The sequence below is a fragment of the Harpia harpyja genome, chromosome 1, assembly GCF_026419915.1.
Source record: "Harpia harpyja isolate bHarHar1 chromosome 1, bHarHar1 primary haplotype, whole genome shotgun sequence".
Taxonomy (NCBI): Eukaryota; Metazoa; Chordata; class Aves; order Accipitriformes; family Accipitridae; genus Harpia; species Harpia harpyja.
Genome location: NC_068940.1, coordinates 11,853,757 through 11,872,677, shown reverse-complemented (window position 1 = coordinate 11,872,677; position 18,921 = coordinate 11,853,757). Strand labels below are relative to the sequence as shown.

General features: G+C 41.7%; 1 protein-coding gene across 3 annotated transcripts in view; it reads left to right on the top strand.

Annotated features, from left to right (window-relative positions):
• Window positions 1-15,435, top strand: part of DSP (desmoplakin) — a 39,777-nt gene extending 24,342 nt beyond the window's left edge. The window contains exons 15-24 of one of the 3 annotated variants that reach the window (XM_052776422.1): window positions 307-524; window positions 1,179-1,345; window positions 1,682-1,820; window positions 3,224-3,417; window positions 4,258-4,420; window positions 5,007-5,090; window positions 6,015-6,122; window positions 6,758-6,856; window positions 7,695-8,192; window positions 11,548-15,435. In XM_052776422.1, coding sequence (XP_052632382.1) covers window positions 307-524; window positions 1,179-1,345; window positions 1,682-1,820; window positions 3,224-3,417; window positions 4,258-4,420; window positions 5,007-5,090; window positions 6,015-6,122; window positions 6,758-6,856; window positions 7,695-8,192; window positions 11,548-14,742 — 4,865 coding nt within the window. In that variant the 3' untranslated portion in view covers window positions 14,743-15,435. Of the gene's footprint in view, window positions 1-306; window positions 525-1,178; window positions 1,346-1,681; window positions 1,821-3,223; window positions 3,418-4,257; window positions 4,421-5,006; window positions 5,091-6,014; window positions 6,123-6,757; window positions 6,857-7,694; window positions 9,987-11,547 lie in introns of all 3 variants that reach the window. The other 2 variants (XM_052776248.1, XM_052776342.1) reach the window with 2 other exon arrangements.
• Window positions 15,436-18,921: the final 3,486 nt, after the last annotated feature.

Sequence of the window (18,921 nt, the reverse complement as noted above, 5' to 3'; positions counted from 1 at the left end):
GATGTGAACCTGGGAATAGTCCTCCGAAGTTCATGGAACTTGCTGGGAAAATGAGAGGAATTTAGTCCATCTGATATGTTTTCAGTTATTAGGAAGCAAAATCTCACTGCTGCATTTGAGGAAGCAGGTTTGTCTTTTTGTGAAGGAGATATTTCATTCCTTGAAACAGCTGCGTAAGGGCCCAAATCTTCCTGTTCTCAGTTCTGCAGATCAATTCAGTGCTTAGGTCACTTGGGCACTACATTGGCTTTCTATATGTAGTGCTCAGTTCTCTGGCAGTTGACGTTTACCCAATTCGTTTTACAGTTGTCCCACCTGAGAGCTGTCCTGTGGGTTCCTCAAGCACCATTATTGTTAATGAGAGAAACCGAGAACATGAGAAGCAGGAGGCCTGGCTGCTGATGGAGCTTCAGAAGCTTCGGCGTCAGATTGAAGCTTCTGAGATTCAGATGGTTCAAAGAGCTCCTCTTGGAGTGGATCAAGGGGCTGTGCATGACTTTTCAGTCAGAATAAAGGATTTAGAGGTAACTGTGGATGTTTTTCTTTGAGCATCTCGAGTTCAGTATGACTCTGCTGCAGAGCATACTGCAGTTGTGTTTCTGATCAGCTGGGCAAGACACACATCCTGTGCAGAAAATTCTCAATTGGAAGCTAACCATGATGATTTGGATTGGAGTTAAGCTCCTAAGTAGAAGAATTTGACTGTTGGATTTTAGAAGTTACATTCTGTCAGACAAAGAATACAGAAAGCGTGATGTCAAGCGGACATTAAGATTTGAAGGAGACTGGAGAGAGAAGATTAGTAACAAAAGAGAACAAGTTCAGCATATGAGAAATTCCCCTGAGGCAATGAGGTTGCAAAGGTCGTAAGAGCAGAAGGACCTTGGCACGTCTACTGAGTGCAGTAGGCAGCTGGCAGTAAAGCGCTTTGCTTTCAACAGAGCTGAGTTTCAGAGTGGACGAGGTGCTCAAAAAGAGGTATTACCTGTTGTGGACTGTGCTAAAAAGAAACTGCCCAATGTTACCTTGAAGAAAGCAAGCTCAGGCACTGCTTCAGTCCTCAGTCAAGCTGGTTAGATAGCAGCAGACTATTTGGATAAGGAGACCAATTGCATGTGTGCTGTAGAATGTTCATTCAGCCATCAAAAATGTGTAAATCAGGCATTCTCTTTCCTTAGGGTGTGCAGAATGACTCTCAAATAATGGCTGAAACCCTCAATAAGCATAAGGACTTGCTGCCTAACTTCAGAGGCTGTGAAAAGTATGTGTACTTGCAGTCAGAGATAAATGCCCTATTTCAAAAACTGGAAAATATTAATGGTGTTTCTGCTGGCTACTTAGACAGGTAAGAAAATTGATGTTATAGCAATAAATATAGCAATAAATCATTCACTTTCTTCCATAATTCTTGGTCCAGAAACCTGCCTTTTGTTACCAGCAGTGTAAAATTACATCTTCTTTCCTACAAATGCTGTACATGTGGGTAGAAACAGACACTTATGTGAATTTTTCTCTTTTTTGAAAGACTTAAAAAAAAAAAAAAAAAAGCGAGAATCATGGGTATCACTGAAATTTCTTCCGTATTGTCTATTCTCTTTAACTAATGATCTGCAATTAATTAGAAATAATCACCTTTCCTGCCCCAGTCCATTATGGATTTGTCTTGTATTATTTATTTTAGCTTGAATGCACTGAGGTGTCTGCTCCAGATTATTCTACAAACAGAAGATGTGATCAGAGTTTTTGAAATCAGACTGTCTGAAGAGGAGACTGTTTCTTTGGATCTTGATAAAGTGGAGGCTTACCGGGCTTGTCTGAAGGTGAGAGGCCAAGACCCAAGGACACAGCAAGGCAAAATTTGTAGCTGCCAGCACTGGCCTATTGAGCTAGTTGAAACCCTTCTGAAACCACAGGAGATGGAAATGCTGATCCTGTCGTATTTTATGACATAGACATACAATGCTTTTTCAAATTATTTCAAGGAATGTATGGGTTACTACTTCTTCCATCGCCTGGTTGTTGCTGCCCCCACAGCAAAGCCAGTGGCATGAAAGGTCTCCATAATCCATTTTTGTACAAAATTATATGTGTTTATTTGTATCATATATGAAGCTAGATTTGAAGGCAATACCTCCTTTCTTACAAAAAGGCTTGTTAATTGCCCTTGCTGTCATCTAGTTGTAACAAGTAAATCTGAGTATTACTGTGTGTCCTGGTTTTGCCATAGAGTCAGTTTCAAATCTTAGTGAGAGCTATCCATCCTGTACAAGGGGAGAAGGCAAAGGGTAGCTGCTTTGCTGAGCACAAAGTTGGCTCACAGCACCAGTACTTTATCTGGTGTTGAACTGGTCCTTTTGTGCACTGAAAGCCTTTGGGAGAGTAGGGACTCTTCCATTCTTTCCTGTTCTCAGGTGTAATAGGGAAAAGTGTGTAGGTGGCACGAATGGAGCACAACCAGGTTACCTTTTTATCATGTTACATGAGAGCTGCAGTTCAGTTGCTGGGTGTTGTTCTTAGCTGGTGTAAATTTGAGCTACGCACAAAAAAAAAATGCTTGGGCATATTATTGAAGAATGCAGTCATCCCTGTGACTCAGGGCTGCAAGGCAGACCATCGCCTGCATGGTATATGCCATTTGGTGATACCCTACAGTATGCGAGTATATGCACACAAACAAGTGTGTGTGTGAAGAAACATCTTCATGGAAGATGTTTATAAACATGTAAACAGGAAAAAAACCCACAAACTGTGCAGTTTTTTAGATAACATTTAAAAACTGGATATGCCAATCCTGAGGCTTGATTCTACAGCTGTTGCAAGTGCAGGAATCTTTTACGCTTCAGTGAAATTTTCTAGTCAATTGATTCTAGGAACAAACAAGGCAGGCTCTTCCTGTTTTTTTTGGGGGGGGGGGAGGTTGGTAACGGCTCTACATAGTTCTGAGAAACTGAAATGTTAGCTACAGAATATGACAGCAGAGGGCTTTGGTTTAGCAAATTATTTAAGAGTGAGTCTAACTTTAAACACATTCTTAAGTCAAGCTTTTTACCAAAGTAGGTGTTTCACTTTAAATATATTAAGTCCAGCTGACATCAGTGTACACACCTTACTGAATTAGAAACAAAATCTTTAGATCCCAACACATTGTGCATGCTGTTGAAGGTTAAATTTGAGTATCCTCCCAAGGATAAAAATGTATGACAGCATTTTGTTTTTCCTCCAGAAAATGAAAGCAGACCTAAACATGAAAAAGTCACTACTGAATACCCTGGAAAATGAGCTGCAGAAAACACTTCAGATTCACTCACAGTCTTGCCAGTCATATACCCTGTATGACATGGACATTGGAAAGTTCTGTGACAAAGTTACCCAGCTAATAGACCGCTGGCAGAGAGCTGATAAGCAGATAGATAACAGGTTTGCTCATATTTCCTAATAGCTTCTTCCTTATTGCTATTGCTACTAAGATCATCTTAACAGTGAGTCTAAAAGAACTGATGTGCACTAATCATCTCTCCAGAGGACAAATAATGACTTTTAGGGCAATAAGACTAGAGCAACTGTGAACAGGTTGAACATACTTTAAAAGGGATTGTGTAAGACCAAGCAGGAAAATGTAGTCATGTAAATGTGCTAAGGAGTTGTTCTAATAATTTTTTTTAATTCTTGCTAATGTTCCTGGATTAAGTACTTACACTGTCAGCATTTTCCCCTCTCAAACAAAGCAACCATGCTTATTCCTGAATACCCTATACCTGAGGGTTAAAAAATTAACACTAAAAATTAAGTAAAAAAAAATCCCAACGATTTTTTTCTAATGCTTTATTGAACTGAAGGCATATTCTGATTGTGGGTTTTTTGGGGGTGTGGTTTGTTTTGGTTTTACTTGAGGCCAAAATCTAGTCCTATTAATAAAAATTGACTGTTGCTCGTTGTTTTGGTGAAAACTGAGAACAAGACTACTGAAGTCAGTGAACTTGATTCTTATCACTGCAAGGTTTTATCCATCCCTCAGTTGACAGAAAGTGCCAGCCTCTGTGTATTGCAGAGTTACTCAAAAGTGAGGCACTAAAAGCACATGTTGGGTGACTTCAGACCAGTACAATTCTCATTTATTTGAAACTTTTGTTCAGAATGTCCTTTTAGAGCTTCCCATAGTTTTACCTAATTTATTACTGTCTTATTTCTGAAAAATGTTTAAAGAGAGAGAAGGAGAATGCACCTTCCATTTTGATGGTTTTCCCTGTTTTTTTCTAGATCATGGGATTTAGAAAGGCAGATCAAACAGCTGAAAACTTACCGAGATCTCTACCAGGCTCTGTGCAAATGGATCTGTGATGCCAAGCGCAGGCAGGATTCTATCGAGTCCATGAAGCTATGCGATTGCAACACTATCATGAGATACCTACACGATCAGAAGGTATGCGGCACCTGAATGAGTCTTCTTCAATTATCTGGATTTTAAATTGCTTTGCTATTCAGAAAATACCAGTATCAATGCAGTCTGCAATACAGTGGCCTGTTTTGAATTATAAAGTATGCAAGCTACCAAGAAACACTGCATGTGTAGAAGGCGGGAGAGAGGAAATATCCTTATTACTTTCTGTCAGCACTGCTACAGATTATGAACAAGACCAGTTTTGGCTCCTACATGATCACTGACACCTTTACACATCAGCTTTGAATTAATTCAAGGGATTGCATGATGGCGCAAATTATGGGACAAATTATAGCACAAAAATAAAAAGCGAGGAAATACATCTAAGCTGAAGTCAAGAAACTCTCCCTCCCGAGTTCTGGGGGTTGTTCAGTTGCTAGGTGTTCTTTCTGAGAACAACCTTCTCATGCACAGAGAGCTTGCTGTTGTAAAAACTGCATGGCGCTCAGCCTCTGGGGTCCCAGTGGTCTCATACTGCCGGTGACTTCTGATGGAGGCAGTGTGTACAGGAGGAAATAACTGGTAAATCTTGAGGGAGTGTTTCACAGCTCACTTTTTTTCTTGACAGAACTTGCACAGTGAAATCTGTGGGAAGCGAGACAAAGTTGAGGAGCTTCTCAAGCATGCAGATCAGTGTTCAGCTGCAATTAAGGTACTTGGATTTCAGCATTTTTATGGGGTGTGGTTTTTCACGGTCAGGCGCATCCCATTGTCTCTGCTCTGCTGGCAGGTGAAATGTCGGCTCCCTGATGTGTGTGTGCAGAAATTGCTGGGGTGAAGCACTTGTGTGTACAAAATATAATGAAAGCAATTTGTGTACTTGCCACCTGAAGACTACAGGATGATGCAGGAGATACCAGTAAGAGCTTCTCTTCAGAAGCATCAAAGCCTCTTTCTAGCCAGACCAAACTTTCCAGTTCACATGTTAAAAAAATAAGGGACTAGAGAACAGATAGGTAGTTTAGGAATTAGGTCTGATTAGGATCTGGTCTAGGAGGCAAGACAAATGCAGATTAGCAGGAGGAATGGTGTGCAGTAGCCATGAAAACCAAGAAGATATACAGGGAATGGTTTTGTGGTCTTTGTATTTTTATGTCATCCTTATATCTGTGCTTTCTGCAGCTCAACCTAGCTTTCTGTGACAAAGATCTTGCTATATACGTGATGTGGCTTACATGATATGAAAGAGATACAGAGACAGTTATTTCTGATGAAGTTTTGGTTGATAACAGTACCTAGACCAGTTGCTCCCATCAATCTTTTTCACCTCTGGGTAGCCCTCAACTAACGGAAATGTGTATCTTCCCTTTTTTGTAAAATGTTTTTTCTCTTTTTCGCTTTGTCATTCTCCTCCATGAGTCTCCACAGTGGTACTTGAACTGATGGACTTCTGTTTATGATAGAGGATCATCTGTATGCGGCCAGAGATACAAACAAGGGAAAATGTAGCTTTTTATTAAAAAAAAACCCCACCACAGAACAACCCCAAAATTTTATTAGCGTTTTGGGAAATCCAGATTCCCAGACTTCCTTGGCAGTTGCTAAATAGGTCTTACCTTTCCCTGTTGTTTTACAGGATTATGAACTACAGGTTGCTTCCTACAGTTCTGGATTAGAAACATTGCTCAACATACCTATCAAGAAGAGTGTGGTTCAGTCTCCTGCAGTGCTGATTCTACAAGAGGTATCTTTCTTTCCTTCCCATCAGTCTTTTGAATACATTTGTTTGTCCGTATGAGTCATTGTGAGTTATATCCAGCTGTATTCTAATAATTAGCGCTGTCATTGGTAATGTGTACTAAGCACATAAGCACAAGAAATTAGTGCAGAATAGTCACTGTGCTGTAAAATCATACTTGGGCTCATTTAGACAGTAGATTAGCCCTCAGAAATTTACCTCATTCCTATTCAATGTCCATTGCATACATATTGTGAGAAAGTAAGATTCATGCCCCCGGTGGTTTAGTCACTTCCAACCTGGGAATTAACCACTATTAAAAGTTTAACTTGGGTTACTTGTGACTGTCAGACAGGAAGAGCATGATGAACCAGGGGATGAAGCCTTGGATTTAATATCACATCAGCCGCAGGAGAAAATAATCTTGAAAAGGAAGGTGTGGGTTTATCAGAAGGAAGAATTTATACATTTGGGGTCCCCAGAAAGTCATGTGAATTTGTGAGGAGGAGAATTTGCTTTTTACTTTGTCAAGTGATAATGTTTTCTCAAGTGGATTGGAATTGTTTAAATGATCTGAGACATAGGTGTGTTCATATCTAACTCTGTAGTACAAGCTGTTAACAATTCTCTTTCTTTTCAAGGCTAGTGAGGCTCAGTCTCGCTACATAGAGCTTCTTACAAGATCAGGAGATTATTACAGATTCTTAAGTGAAATGTTAAAGAGCATGGAGGACTTGAAGGTAATCTGACTCTTTTATTTTCTTTACCTTCTATTTTTATCAGAGGTTAGCAAGCTATCACTGATGAAAGACTTTCTGCTTAAGTACAGTGCAAAACAGTCCACAAAAGTAAACACTGAGCTCAGGGGTGTCCCATGAAGGAGGCGTATAAGCAGTTTCATGCATCTTTTGTCAAAGAGTACAGTATCTTGCAAAGTTACCTCCAAGGTCACGTGTGAGGTGGAGAACGCTAGCCTTCTTGGTAAATAGGAGCTGTGCATCCAAGCACACAAGAGGTCCTTCTCTGCCCATCACAGCCTTGACCTCAGTGAGAGTACAGCTATCTTAGTGCTGAAAACTTGCTCCTTGTGTTTAAGGGGCCACACCTCATCTCAGGCCATGATCTAAAGTGTTTCAAATGGAGTAACTCCTGATTTGACACAGCTCAGTGGAAACAGAGAGCCTCATTTAAGAGGTCACGTATATGGAATGTGAATCACCTATTTGAAAATTATGCAGGTTCTAAAGAAGTCTATTTAGTACTGTGCTGGTGAACTCTTGGTACATCCGATTCTACTATCTGTATTGCATCTCCCTCCCCCCATCAAGTACCATTTCCCCTCTGAAAGTCATGATGCTGACTTCTGAATAAGGTTTGACTCTGATTAAATAAGGATTCCAGAATTTGTCTTCATGACATTAAGTAAAAAAGGTCTTTGAGCTCTCACTGAAGCAGAGAAAAAAATGCTTTGTAAGTTGTCAGTGTTACAAATGTATATTGTATTGCATGTGATGATTTTGAAACAGTTGTCACAAGTGTTTATGTGGGTTTGTTTGTTTTTCTGCTATCATTTTGCAGATGAAAAACACCAAAATTGAACTCCTGGAAGAAGAACTCAGGCTTGCCAGGGATTCAAATTCAGAGACAAACAACAAGCACAAATTCCTGGAGCAAAATCTGCAGAAGTACCAGATGGACATTTCTCAGCTGAAGGCAAAGCTGATGAGTTTGGAGGAGATGAAAAGACAAGCTGAAATGGATGGAAATTCTGCTAAGCAAAACCTGGACAAATGCTATGCCCAAATAAAGGATCTAAATGACAGAATAACCAGACTGACTTATGAGACTGAAGATGAGAAAAGGAAAAGGAAGTTGCTGGAGGATAGATATGAGCAGCAGAAGAATGACTATGACCAGCTGCAGAAAACAAGACAAAACGAGAAAGACAGCCTTGGTTGGCAAAAGTTAGAGTCTGAGAAGGTCATCAAGGAGAAGGAGTACGAGATAGAAAGATTAAGGGTTCTTCTTCAGGACGAAGGCACACGGAAGAGGGAATATGAAAATGAGCTGGCTAAGGTAAGAAACCAGTTTAGTGAGGAGATGAGTAATTTAAAGAACAAGTATGAAACAGAAATTAATATCAAGAAGACTACAATCCAGCAGATAGCTGCACAGAAAGATGATGATGCAAAAGGCCTCAGAGCCCAGGTTGACAGACTGACAAGAGAAAATAGAGACCTTAAGGATGAGATTGTGAGGTTGAACGATGCCATTCTGCAAACCACAGATCAACGGAGGCGGGCAGAAGAAGATGCTCTTCAGCACAAGGCTTGCAGTTCTGAGGTGTCACAGCAAAAGCATCAGTTAGAGCTGGAGCTGAAACAGATCATTCAACTTCGTGGTGAAGACAACTCAAGATACAAGCAGGCTCTTGAGGAGGCTGCCTCAACTATTCAGGATAAAACTAAGGAGCTGGAAAGGCTAAAGGTTCAGCTTCAGGAAGAGGCTAAAAGCCGATGGGAACTTGAAAATGAATTGGCTAAGGTAAGGAACAGTTATGATGAGGAAATTATTAGTTTAAAGAACAAATATGAAACTGAAATTAATATCACAAAGACAACAATTCACCAAGTCACCATGCAAAAGGAAGAGGACACAAATAATTATAGAACACAGCTTGATAATGCCATGAGAGAAAATAGGAATTTATGTGAGGAAATTAGGAGACTGAAGAATACAATAAGTCAAACAACAGATAATCTCCGGAAAATAGAAGAGAATGCTCAGCAGCAGAAGGCAGCTGGCTCAGAGCTTTCTCAGAAGAAACAGCAGCTGGAGATTGAGCTAAAACAAGTTATTCAGAGGCACTCTGAAGAAAGCATGCGGTACAAACAGTCGCTTGATGATGCTTCTAAGACCATTAAGGAAAGAAACAAAGAGATTGAAAGGCTGAGAAAGTTGTTGGATGTAGAAACAAGTCAGAGAAAAGAACTAGAGGATGAGAACAGTCAGTTAAAAAGAGTCCAGTTTGACCTGCAGAAAGCAAACACGAGTGCTACTGAGACAATTAACAAGCTGAGGATCCAAGAGCAGGAACTGGCCAGACTGAAAATTGACTATGAAAGAGTTTCGCAAGAGAAAAAAGGCAGGGATCAAGAAAGTGCAAAGTTCCAGAGCACTGTAAAAGACTTGCAGATCCAGAAGCATAAGCTGGAGGAGGAACTTTGCAGGCAGAATAAAAATGTAATGGAGGAGACGTCCAGGAGGAAGAAACTGGAGGAGGAAATAGAAGGCATGAGGAGATCTCTCAGAGATCAATCGGTTAAAATAACTAATCTCACACAGCAGATAGAGGAAGTGTCTATTGTAAAGAAGAGGAATGAAGATGACCTTAGGCACCAAAGAGAAGTATTAGATGGTCATGTGAGAGAGAAGCAGAGATACATGGAGGAGATAAGAAAATACACATCTGATATTGAGACTTTACGCCGTCAGTTGGTCCAAGAACAGGAGCAATTAAAACAGGCTCATCTACGATACGAGCACTTACAGAAAACCTCTGAGGAAAAAAGCAAAAACTTGAATGAGTGCAAAATAGAAATTGAAAGGCTTCAGTCTCTCACTGAGAACCTAACCAAGGAACACTTGTTACTGGAGGAAGAGCTGCGAAATGTTAGATTGGAGTACGATGACCTCAGAATGGTCAGAAGTGAAGTTGATGAGAAAAATACTGCCATTGCTGAACTAAAGAATCAGCTTCAGACAAGCAGCAAGCAAACCCTGGAACTTCAGGGGTTGATTAATGATTTACAGAAAGAAAGGGAAAAATTGAGACAGGAAATTGAAAAATTCCAAAAGCAAGCTCTAGAGGTATTCACACATATTTTGATCCCAGCTTTACTGTCTCTCAGATACATAGTTAATTGCAGTACCCATTTGAATCAACTTAATTCACACTTTGCTGTTTAAGTTCACTGTACTTGTGACTAATATCCCCTTTATGGCACTTCCCCTTGTTCATTTTTAAACAAAAATGGCAGGATTTGGCCACTTTCTTAGCCTCTTTACTCCCTGGGAGCTGTGCTAGGGAGCCATAAGCTGTCTTACTGTCTAGCTGAGGCTTGCCCTCAGCCCTTGCCCCAGGAGAAACCCTGGGTCTGTGCCAGTCTCCACCAAACCATCCTAGGGAAAGATGAGAGTACATGGAGTACCACTGTGCTTTAGCTGTACCGTGCTGGCTGTGTGCTTCCCCAGGCTGTTTCAGCCAGGATGGGTTAAAGCAGTCCTTTGAGGCTGACCTGAGTGCTATCACAGACTAAACCAGCTAAAAATCCCAGAACCAACAAGCTGTCAAAGTGCTGCTTAGCTGGGTAAGGTGTTGACTACAAGTGAGCATTAAAGATCATGTTGTCAGCTGTACGTAAGGTACTTAAAGCCTACATTTCATTAACTGTTTGGGGGATTTATGTTCCTAAGTCACTAAGGGCATTTGCAAATTTTACTCTTGGCCCTTATTTCTTAAACTTGAGGTGACAGCATAAACAAGTTAAAGAAAACACTTTTTCATATTTCATTCTTCTGCCTGTTTTCTTGTCCAAAGAGCTACTGTTTAAATATACACAAGTGAGCACTTGTGAAAATGTTTCTTTGCTTTTTCCTATACTTGCCCTTTATATTTTTCTCTCATTCCCATTCTCAACTATTCTTTCCCTTATTCAGTTTTTATTTATTTTAAAAGTCTTAATACTGATTTTTTAAAACTACTAACATTTAGGATTATCTGACATCTGTGCATATATATATATATATATGCATGTATTACAAATATATAAAATTGTGTTCTGTTTAATATGGACTGCATACAAATGTGCATGCTTGTAGGTGTTTGTTTATGTTTGTATATATATATGAAGGCATTAAGTGAATTAAAATGTAAAGCAACACAGGTAAAATTGTTTGGAGTAACGTGAAACTAATAGGAAAGCAAAAATTAAGTGATATATTTCCTTTTTATCCATGTATGACCAGTCCTTAGCTGATACAAATTCACCCAGGTTAGTAGGACTATGCCAGGATACATCTGCTGAGCATCAGACTCTTAATGAGTCTTGAATGTTCTGTATATGTTTAGGTGTACTATGAGAAGTATTAAAAAGTTATAAAGAGCTAACTAAATCAGCAGAAAATCAAGGTTATGGGTAACAGAATGGAATCTCTGGCAGTACTAGAGACATTGTCAGTGAATGGACTTCATTGGTTTATGTGTATCCATGGTCTTGGGTAAGGCACTGTTGCGACTAGAATGTTTTTCAGTGACAGCTTGCTGCAGGCTAAATGACAGGCTGAAGAGCATTATAAGTGGAGAGCATAACTCTAACCAGCATAAACTCTAACCATCCTCTCTTGGTTTATTTCTTCTTTAAAATTGTAGGCATCCAATAGGATTCAAGAATCCAAAAATCAGTATAGTCATATTATGCAAGAAAGAGAAACCTTGCTGATAAAAATGAGTGCTTTGGAGCAAGACAAAGCCAGGCTGCAGAGATTAGAAGAGGAGCTGAACCGTTTGAAAGTTACCCTGGAATCAGAGTCTCGTTTGAAGCAACGCCTGGAAAGTGAGAAACAACAAATCCTGAATGACCTCAATCAATGGAAGAGCCAGCACTCCCGGACAGAGGAATCCATAAGGAAGATCCAGTGTGAGAGAGAGAAGAGTGAGAGGGAGAAGAACACCCTGAGGAGTGAGATTGAAAGGCTGCAGATGGAGATCAAACGCATCGAGGAGAGATACCGGTGCAGACTGGAAGAGACCGCTGTCAAAAACCAGTCAGAGTTGGAGTCTGAGCGTCTCAGGCTGCAAAGAGAGATTGAAAAACTCAAGCAACGCCCATATGGGTCCCACAGATCTACGCAGACTGAGGAAGACTTTTGTATTGATGCCTCCAAGTTGCTGTTCAGTGGTCTGCGGAAGAAGATTACAGCAATGCAGCTGTATGAGTGTCAGCTGATAGATAGACTCACACTGGATAAACTGCTGAAGGGGCAGAGGTCAGTGGAAGAAGTCGCGGCTGACATTGAACCCTACCTCAAAGGGGCAGGTGCTATTGCAGGGGTGTCTCTTTCACCCAGACAGAAGTACTCTTTTGTTGAGGCCAAACGGAATCAGCTGCTTACAGCAGAAAACGCAGTCCTGCTCTTAGAAGCCCAGGCAGCAACAGGAGGCGTGATAGACCCCCATCGAAATGAGATGTTAACTGTGGACAGTGCTATCGCCAGAGATCTGATTGACTTTGATGACAGAGAACAAATCTATACAGCAGAAAAGGCTATTACAGGATTTAAAGATCCTTTCTCGGGCAAAACTGTGCCAGTATCTGAAGCCATCAAGAAAAACTTGGTTGACAGAGAAACTGGGATTCGTCTGCTTGAAGCCCAGCTGGCTGTAGGAGGGATTGTTGATCCTGTCAACAGTGTCTTCCTACCCAAAGATATAGCTTTATCTCGTGGGTTGATTGACAAAGACCTGTACAGGATCCTAAACAACTGCCAAGGCACTACAAAGAACTTCATTGATCCTACCACCAAAAAGGCAGTCACTTACATGCAGTTGAAGGAAAAATGTAGAATTGAACCACACACTGGTCTGCTCCTCCTCCCAGTGCAGAAGAGGAGTATGTCATTCCAAGGAATCAGGCAGCCTGTCTCAGCAGATGCACTGCTCGAGGCTGGAATTATTAAGGAATCAACAAGGAATGATTTGGAAAGAGGTGCAATTACAGTGGAAGAAGTGAGTGCGAGAATTATTGATTTCCTTCAGGGCTCTAGCTGTATTGCTGGTATCTATAATGAGGCTACTAAAGAGAAGCTTGGCATTTACCAGGCTATGAAAATAGGTTTGGTTAGACCGGGGACAGCCCTTGAACTCCTGGAAGCACAGGCAGCCACAGGGTTCATAGTGGATCCTGTCAGCAATGTGAGGCTGCCCGTTGAGGAAGCTTACAAAAGAGGTCTTGTTGGAATTGAGTTTAAAGAGAAACTTCTCTCTGCTGAAAGAGCTGTCACTGGGTACAAAGACCCAGAAACTGGAAACATCATTTCTCTGTTTCAAGCAATGAACAAAGAGCTCATAGAGAGAGGCCACGGCATTCGTTTGCTGGAGGCCCAGATTGCTACCGGAGGAATCATTGACCCCAAAGAGAGCTACCGCTTGCCAGTGGAGACGGCCTACAAGCGTGGCTACTTCAATGAAGAGCTGAACCAGATCCTTAGTGATCCAAGTGATGACACCAAAGGGTTCTTTGATCCAAACACAGAGGAGAACTTGACGTACTTGCAGCTGAAAGATAGATGCATAAAGGATGAAGCAACAGGGCTCTGTCTTCTGCCCCTGAGAGAGAAGAAGAAGGTGGTGCACACCTCACAGAAGAACACCCTTAGGAAACGCCGGGTTGTCATTGTAGATCCAGAAACAAACAGGGAGATGTCTGTACAGGAGGCATACAGCAAAGGCCTCATAGATTATGACACCTATACAGAACTAGCTGAACAGGAGTGTGAGTGGGAAGAAATAACTATTACAGGATCAGATGGTAGCAGTAGAGTGGTCCTTGTCGACAGAAAAACTGGTAGCCAGTATGACATCCAAGATGCTATTGATAAAGGTCTGGTTGAGAGGAAGTTTTTTGACCAGTACCGTTCTGGCAGTTTAAGCCTGACGCAGTTTGCAGACATGATTTCCTGCCGTAATGGCACTGATGAGGTGTTTCGGCATGAGTCGGTGACTCGGTCTCCCACAGTGCTGAGCGTCAGGAGTTCTTCTTCACTGATCAGAAGCGGTTCTTTTTCAGAGACCCCAGAAGAGTGCAGTCCTATTGCAGCCATATTTGACACCGAGAACTTGGAGAAAATCTCCATTTCAGAAGCTATACAGCGGGGCATTGTGGATAGCATCACTGGGCAACGGTTACTTGAAGCCCAGGCCTGCACAGGGGGCATAATATGTCCTACCACAGGCCAGAGGCTTTCGCTTCAGGAAGCCACTAGCCAAGGCATCATTGATCAGGATATGGCCACGCGTCTCAAACCAGCCCAGAAGGCCTTCATAGGGTTTGAAGGCATCAAGGGCGGACGCAAGAGGATGTCAGCTGCTGAAGCAGTGAAGGAAAAATGGTTGCCTTACGAGGCTGGGCAGCGATTCCTTGAATTCCAGTACCTCACTGGAGGTCTCGTGGACCCAGAAGTGCGTGGAAGAATAAGTACTGAAGAAGCCATTAGGAATGGATTGATTGATGGTCGCGCTGCCCAGAAATTGCAAGACACGAACAGCTATCCCAAAATTCTGACCTGCCCCAAGACCAAACTGAAAATATCCTACAAAGATGCAATGAATCGGTCAATGGTGGAAGACATCACCGGGCTTAAACTCTTGGAAGCAGCCTCCGTTTCATCTAAAGGCATATCCAGTCCCTACAATGTCTCCTCAGCACCTGGCTCTCGTTCTGGCTCTCGCTCTGGCTCGCGTTCAGGCTCACGCAGTGGGTCTAGGAGGGGAAGTTTTGATGCATCAGCAAGTTCTTCATATTCTTACTCGTACTCAACCTTCAGCAGCGGGTCTATTGGGCGCTAGTAACAAGTGAGGGAATGTGTCTGCATTTTAATATCATTTAGATGATTCTATATCCCCTCTCCTTAGAAAAACCCAAAACAACCCAACAACAAAGCAACCCAAAGCAAAACCCTTAAGTCTTTTCTGGGTGTGTTCAATTTCTCTTCTGAAAAAGCTGTAAAATGCTTGAATGCAAATTTATGGAATATAGATTAGGGGATGCAAAAAGTCATGTTTGTGAATTTTCAGTTTTGGTTCCCATTTCCTTTTAGTGTTTGGATTTTAATTGGTCTCTGTATATTTTAAATACTGTCATGTGCCTTCTCCTGTTATCTGTAACTGTCAACCCATAAGCTGATAACTGAGGTTTGAAAGTCTTGCAGTAGTTAATTTTTTTCCACATAGACCTTTTTCAATTTGCTGTTATGAAGAAAAAACTACTAACAATGTGGACAGAAAATGCCTTTAATATTGGTTTAGAATCTATACTATAACATGAAAAGCTCTGTCTTCCAGATACTCTACTTCTCTATGTTTGGCTAGCAATTTTCTTAAGTATAACTTGGTGGATATAAAGGGCTATTACTAGGCTGGGCTTTTGTTTTACTGTTACCCATATGTATTTTCTACTGTTTTGCTTTATTTCCATGTAACAACAACAAAAAATACCTAACTGCACCAAGTGAGCTATCCTGGGCAATAAACTTTTGAAGTTTTAAAATATTTGTTGTGTGCTTATTAAATTTAGCTATGGACATTCTTGGAGGCACGGATTAGAGAAGGAAACATTTTAAAAAGTAACGAGTACTAGCTTTGTCATAAAAATAGTGTACAGGCACATTATTTTTCATTATGCTAATCCACGATTTTTATGAAATTGGAATTCTGATTCTGCATTTTCAGTAGGAAAATGAAGATAGCACCAATAATGGAAACTATGCCCTTAGAAGCAGAAAGCCCATTTCTGCAGTTGGTTATAGACTTGATGATGGCCAGAAGCATATTTCTTCTGCTCGTGCTCCAGCCTATGGTCTCTGCAGCTACAGTTGACTGAGTCAATTCTCCCTTACGCATCTAGGTAACTTTGGACAACGAGCAGAACAAAGATAGAGTGATGGGGCTTAGCCAGCCAGCATGGTGGCACAGGAGGATCTTTCAAAACCTGAACAATCCTCCTGTAATGTCCTCCCACCTCTTCTGCTGAGTCCTGGAAGCTTAGGTTGAGAAAATAGTAGGAGTCTGTGTTTGCATGATGCCTTGCTGGTGGCAGCCTGCTGACTCCTTTTATAGGAGCTGAGAAACCAGAACAGGACTAAGTTGACCACAGGATTAGAGGACATAATGTGGTTTGAAACCACTTCAGCTGCCATGAATGTTCTTCAGCCAGCGCAGAAGATTATTTGTACACATCAAGACTGTCCTGTCCTGTCCCATTTGCCATGCAGTGCAGTTGCCTCTGGGTAGGCATTATGTTCTTGGCAGGAATCACTGACAAGAATTTAGTATGGTTTTAGACAACTGCTAGTACAGAGCTTTAATGAAAAAACTTGAAATAAATTCTTCCTGTAAGTAGTTGAAAGTGTTGCCTGAAGCACATACCTGCTTTTAGCCATGTACCATGTAGGATCACCACCTGTCTATGAATTTTACCAGTTGCTACGGATAGAAGGAAGCTGATAGGTGCAAATGCTAATCACTGTTAATGATGCTGCCTGATTTTTGTAGCATGTTCCTTTTCTGGAGTAAGGAATAACATGGGTTTTCTGCAGTAAGGAATAGCATGGGTTTTGATACTGCTGTCTCTGGCTAAAGCGTACCTTCTAGCCTGAAAAGCATTTCCAGTGTTTTCTGAAGATGAGAGCTGTGTATAAAATCTCTGCTGTATATACAGTGTCCTCAGTTACTGGACTAAGAAATTAAATGGACTGGTACATAGACCTCTACAGAAAGTAGGTGAGAAAGTGCCTCCCATCTCCTAGGAAACTCCACAGCTTTGGAGGTTTCTCTCTACAGCTGAAGTTTATTAGCTGTACCCTAAAGGAAGAGCCAGTGTCTGAATGGCTTTCTGACTGCTAGGGAGAAACAGCCCTGTAAAAAAAATAATCACTGCTTTATTTAATCCCAGACTGTTTCTGCAGTCTTAAATGACTAGGGGGTTCCTGTGGTCTACAGTAAAAGTAAAACTGGTCATTACTGAAGGAAAGTCTGCTGTTGGGTGCACGCACCCCTTGCATGGGCTGAGAAATCCTGCACACTCTTCGCAGCAGAATTGCCACAGGAATCAGCTTTTGCACAAGGTATTGCTGGCATCTCTGTTAGGTTGTTTAAAGCTCCATCTTTACGTATTACCTTTCTAACTGCTCAATCAAGCTTTTGTCCTATCATAGTGGCCTAAATATAAGATCATCTCACAGAAATGATGATGACACTGCTTTCTCCTTGCATACACTCCAGCAGCAGATGCTAGTGTGGCATTAGTCAGTGGTGGCCTTATACAGCCAGAGGTGTTTGGTGGAGGAGACCCAGGTGTTACTCAGGACCTGAGTAGCAGCTGAGCCAGAGTCGGCAGCAGGTGGGACAGGATACTGCTAACGTGGGGTGCTAAAGAGATAAGTGCAGAGTATTCCTCCACCATAAAAAGGTGCTGAGGAAGGAGCCTAGGAAGAATCTCTGTTTTCCAGAGCTGAAGCTTAGCAATTGCAACCCCGTGGGGATTGCTCAGCCAGTGGAGGAGCACAGCAGGTGAGCACGCCCAGAGGGGCAGGGTGTTGTGGAGCTGGGGGGACTGGGTTTGTGGCAGTGCCTGGTGTTTCTGATAGGAGGGCCATGCCTGGGGTTTGAAGAGCAGGCAGGCTGTGGTTTTGTTATGGTGTGATGTGGTGGGGGCGTAGAGGTGAGTGTGGGGCTGCTGCTGTGGATTTGGGTGCAGGGTGTTCATAGGCTCTCTAGCTCTTTTGCAACAAAGGTGAAATGAACTTTGTTCATGCATTTCGGAAGAAAGGCTGGCAACTTTGAATGATCCCTGCTGCTGAGAAAGTAATTCTTTAGTACTGAAAAGCCAGAATAAACCTGTTGGTCCAGCCTGTGGCTGTGAGCACTTCCCTGTGCAAGAGGAGTGTCGGGCTGGGTGTACACATCAGCAGCCTTATAGTTTGCAGTCAGTCCTCTGAATTTGCTGTCTCCTGTTTCCTCCCTGCACCTTGGGGTAGGTGATGCTCACTGTATTCCACGGCAAATGGGTGCCCAGTGTGCTGACTTGGCTGCTATGGCTGGGGAGGATTCAGTCATTAGTAGGGTCAACTCCCTAGAGAATTGGGCTTTGCTCTAACAGGATTGGAATTTATTTCTGAGAGTTTTATTGACTGAGTTAATCGTCTTGATGTTGTGAATTTGCTGTCCTTTGGCTCAAGGCTGGGAAATGATGGCTGCTTAGGACCCAAGAATATAAGGCACCACATGGTTTGTCCGATGCAGCAGTGCTCAAGCCAGAGTTTTGCCTGTCTTCTGCTGTTTGGAAATGCACACGTGCCACGGTTAATTAATAGTCTAGTCATGTGAGTATGAAAGAGGAGTGGGGAGATTTACAGAATAGCAATGATGTGACAGTGTAAAATTGTCTGAATTATTATTAAATTATAAGTATTTATGCAAAGGGTGGGTTTTGGGGTGGTGTGTCTTTTGTTTGGTTGGGTTTTTTTTTAGTATTTGTTCCAATTTCTATACACTTTTATAATATAAATCTGGAGGAGTCATTTACTTTAAAGTTTCTGTGAACCTAGGCTGTTCCGAGATGAGCAGAATTTACTTGTCATGTGTTACTTTCTCAGAATAATGCTATACTTGAAAATACTTCTTTTTACATGCCCAAACAATGTGAGACCAATTCCTGGGCCCCTCAAGGCAGGCTGTGCATAGGCTCTCTGCTTCTTTCTGACCTGTGTTTGCTAGCCTGATGTTTAATGATTATGCACCTGTGATTTGATGTTAATTTCTTTTTTGTCCTCAGTTACATCAAATACAGTTGATACATATATAACTATCCTATAATAAAGAAGAAGTGATGTTTGGGGCTCCATTCATCTTTCAGAGCCAGTTTCAGCTTTAGTAGTTTATCAGCAAAATATTTTACGGTAGCATTAATCCAGTGGGCGGCTCCATTAGGAGAGTTGAACATCTGTCAGTTAATACATCAGATGTTTA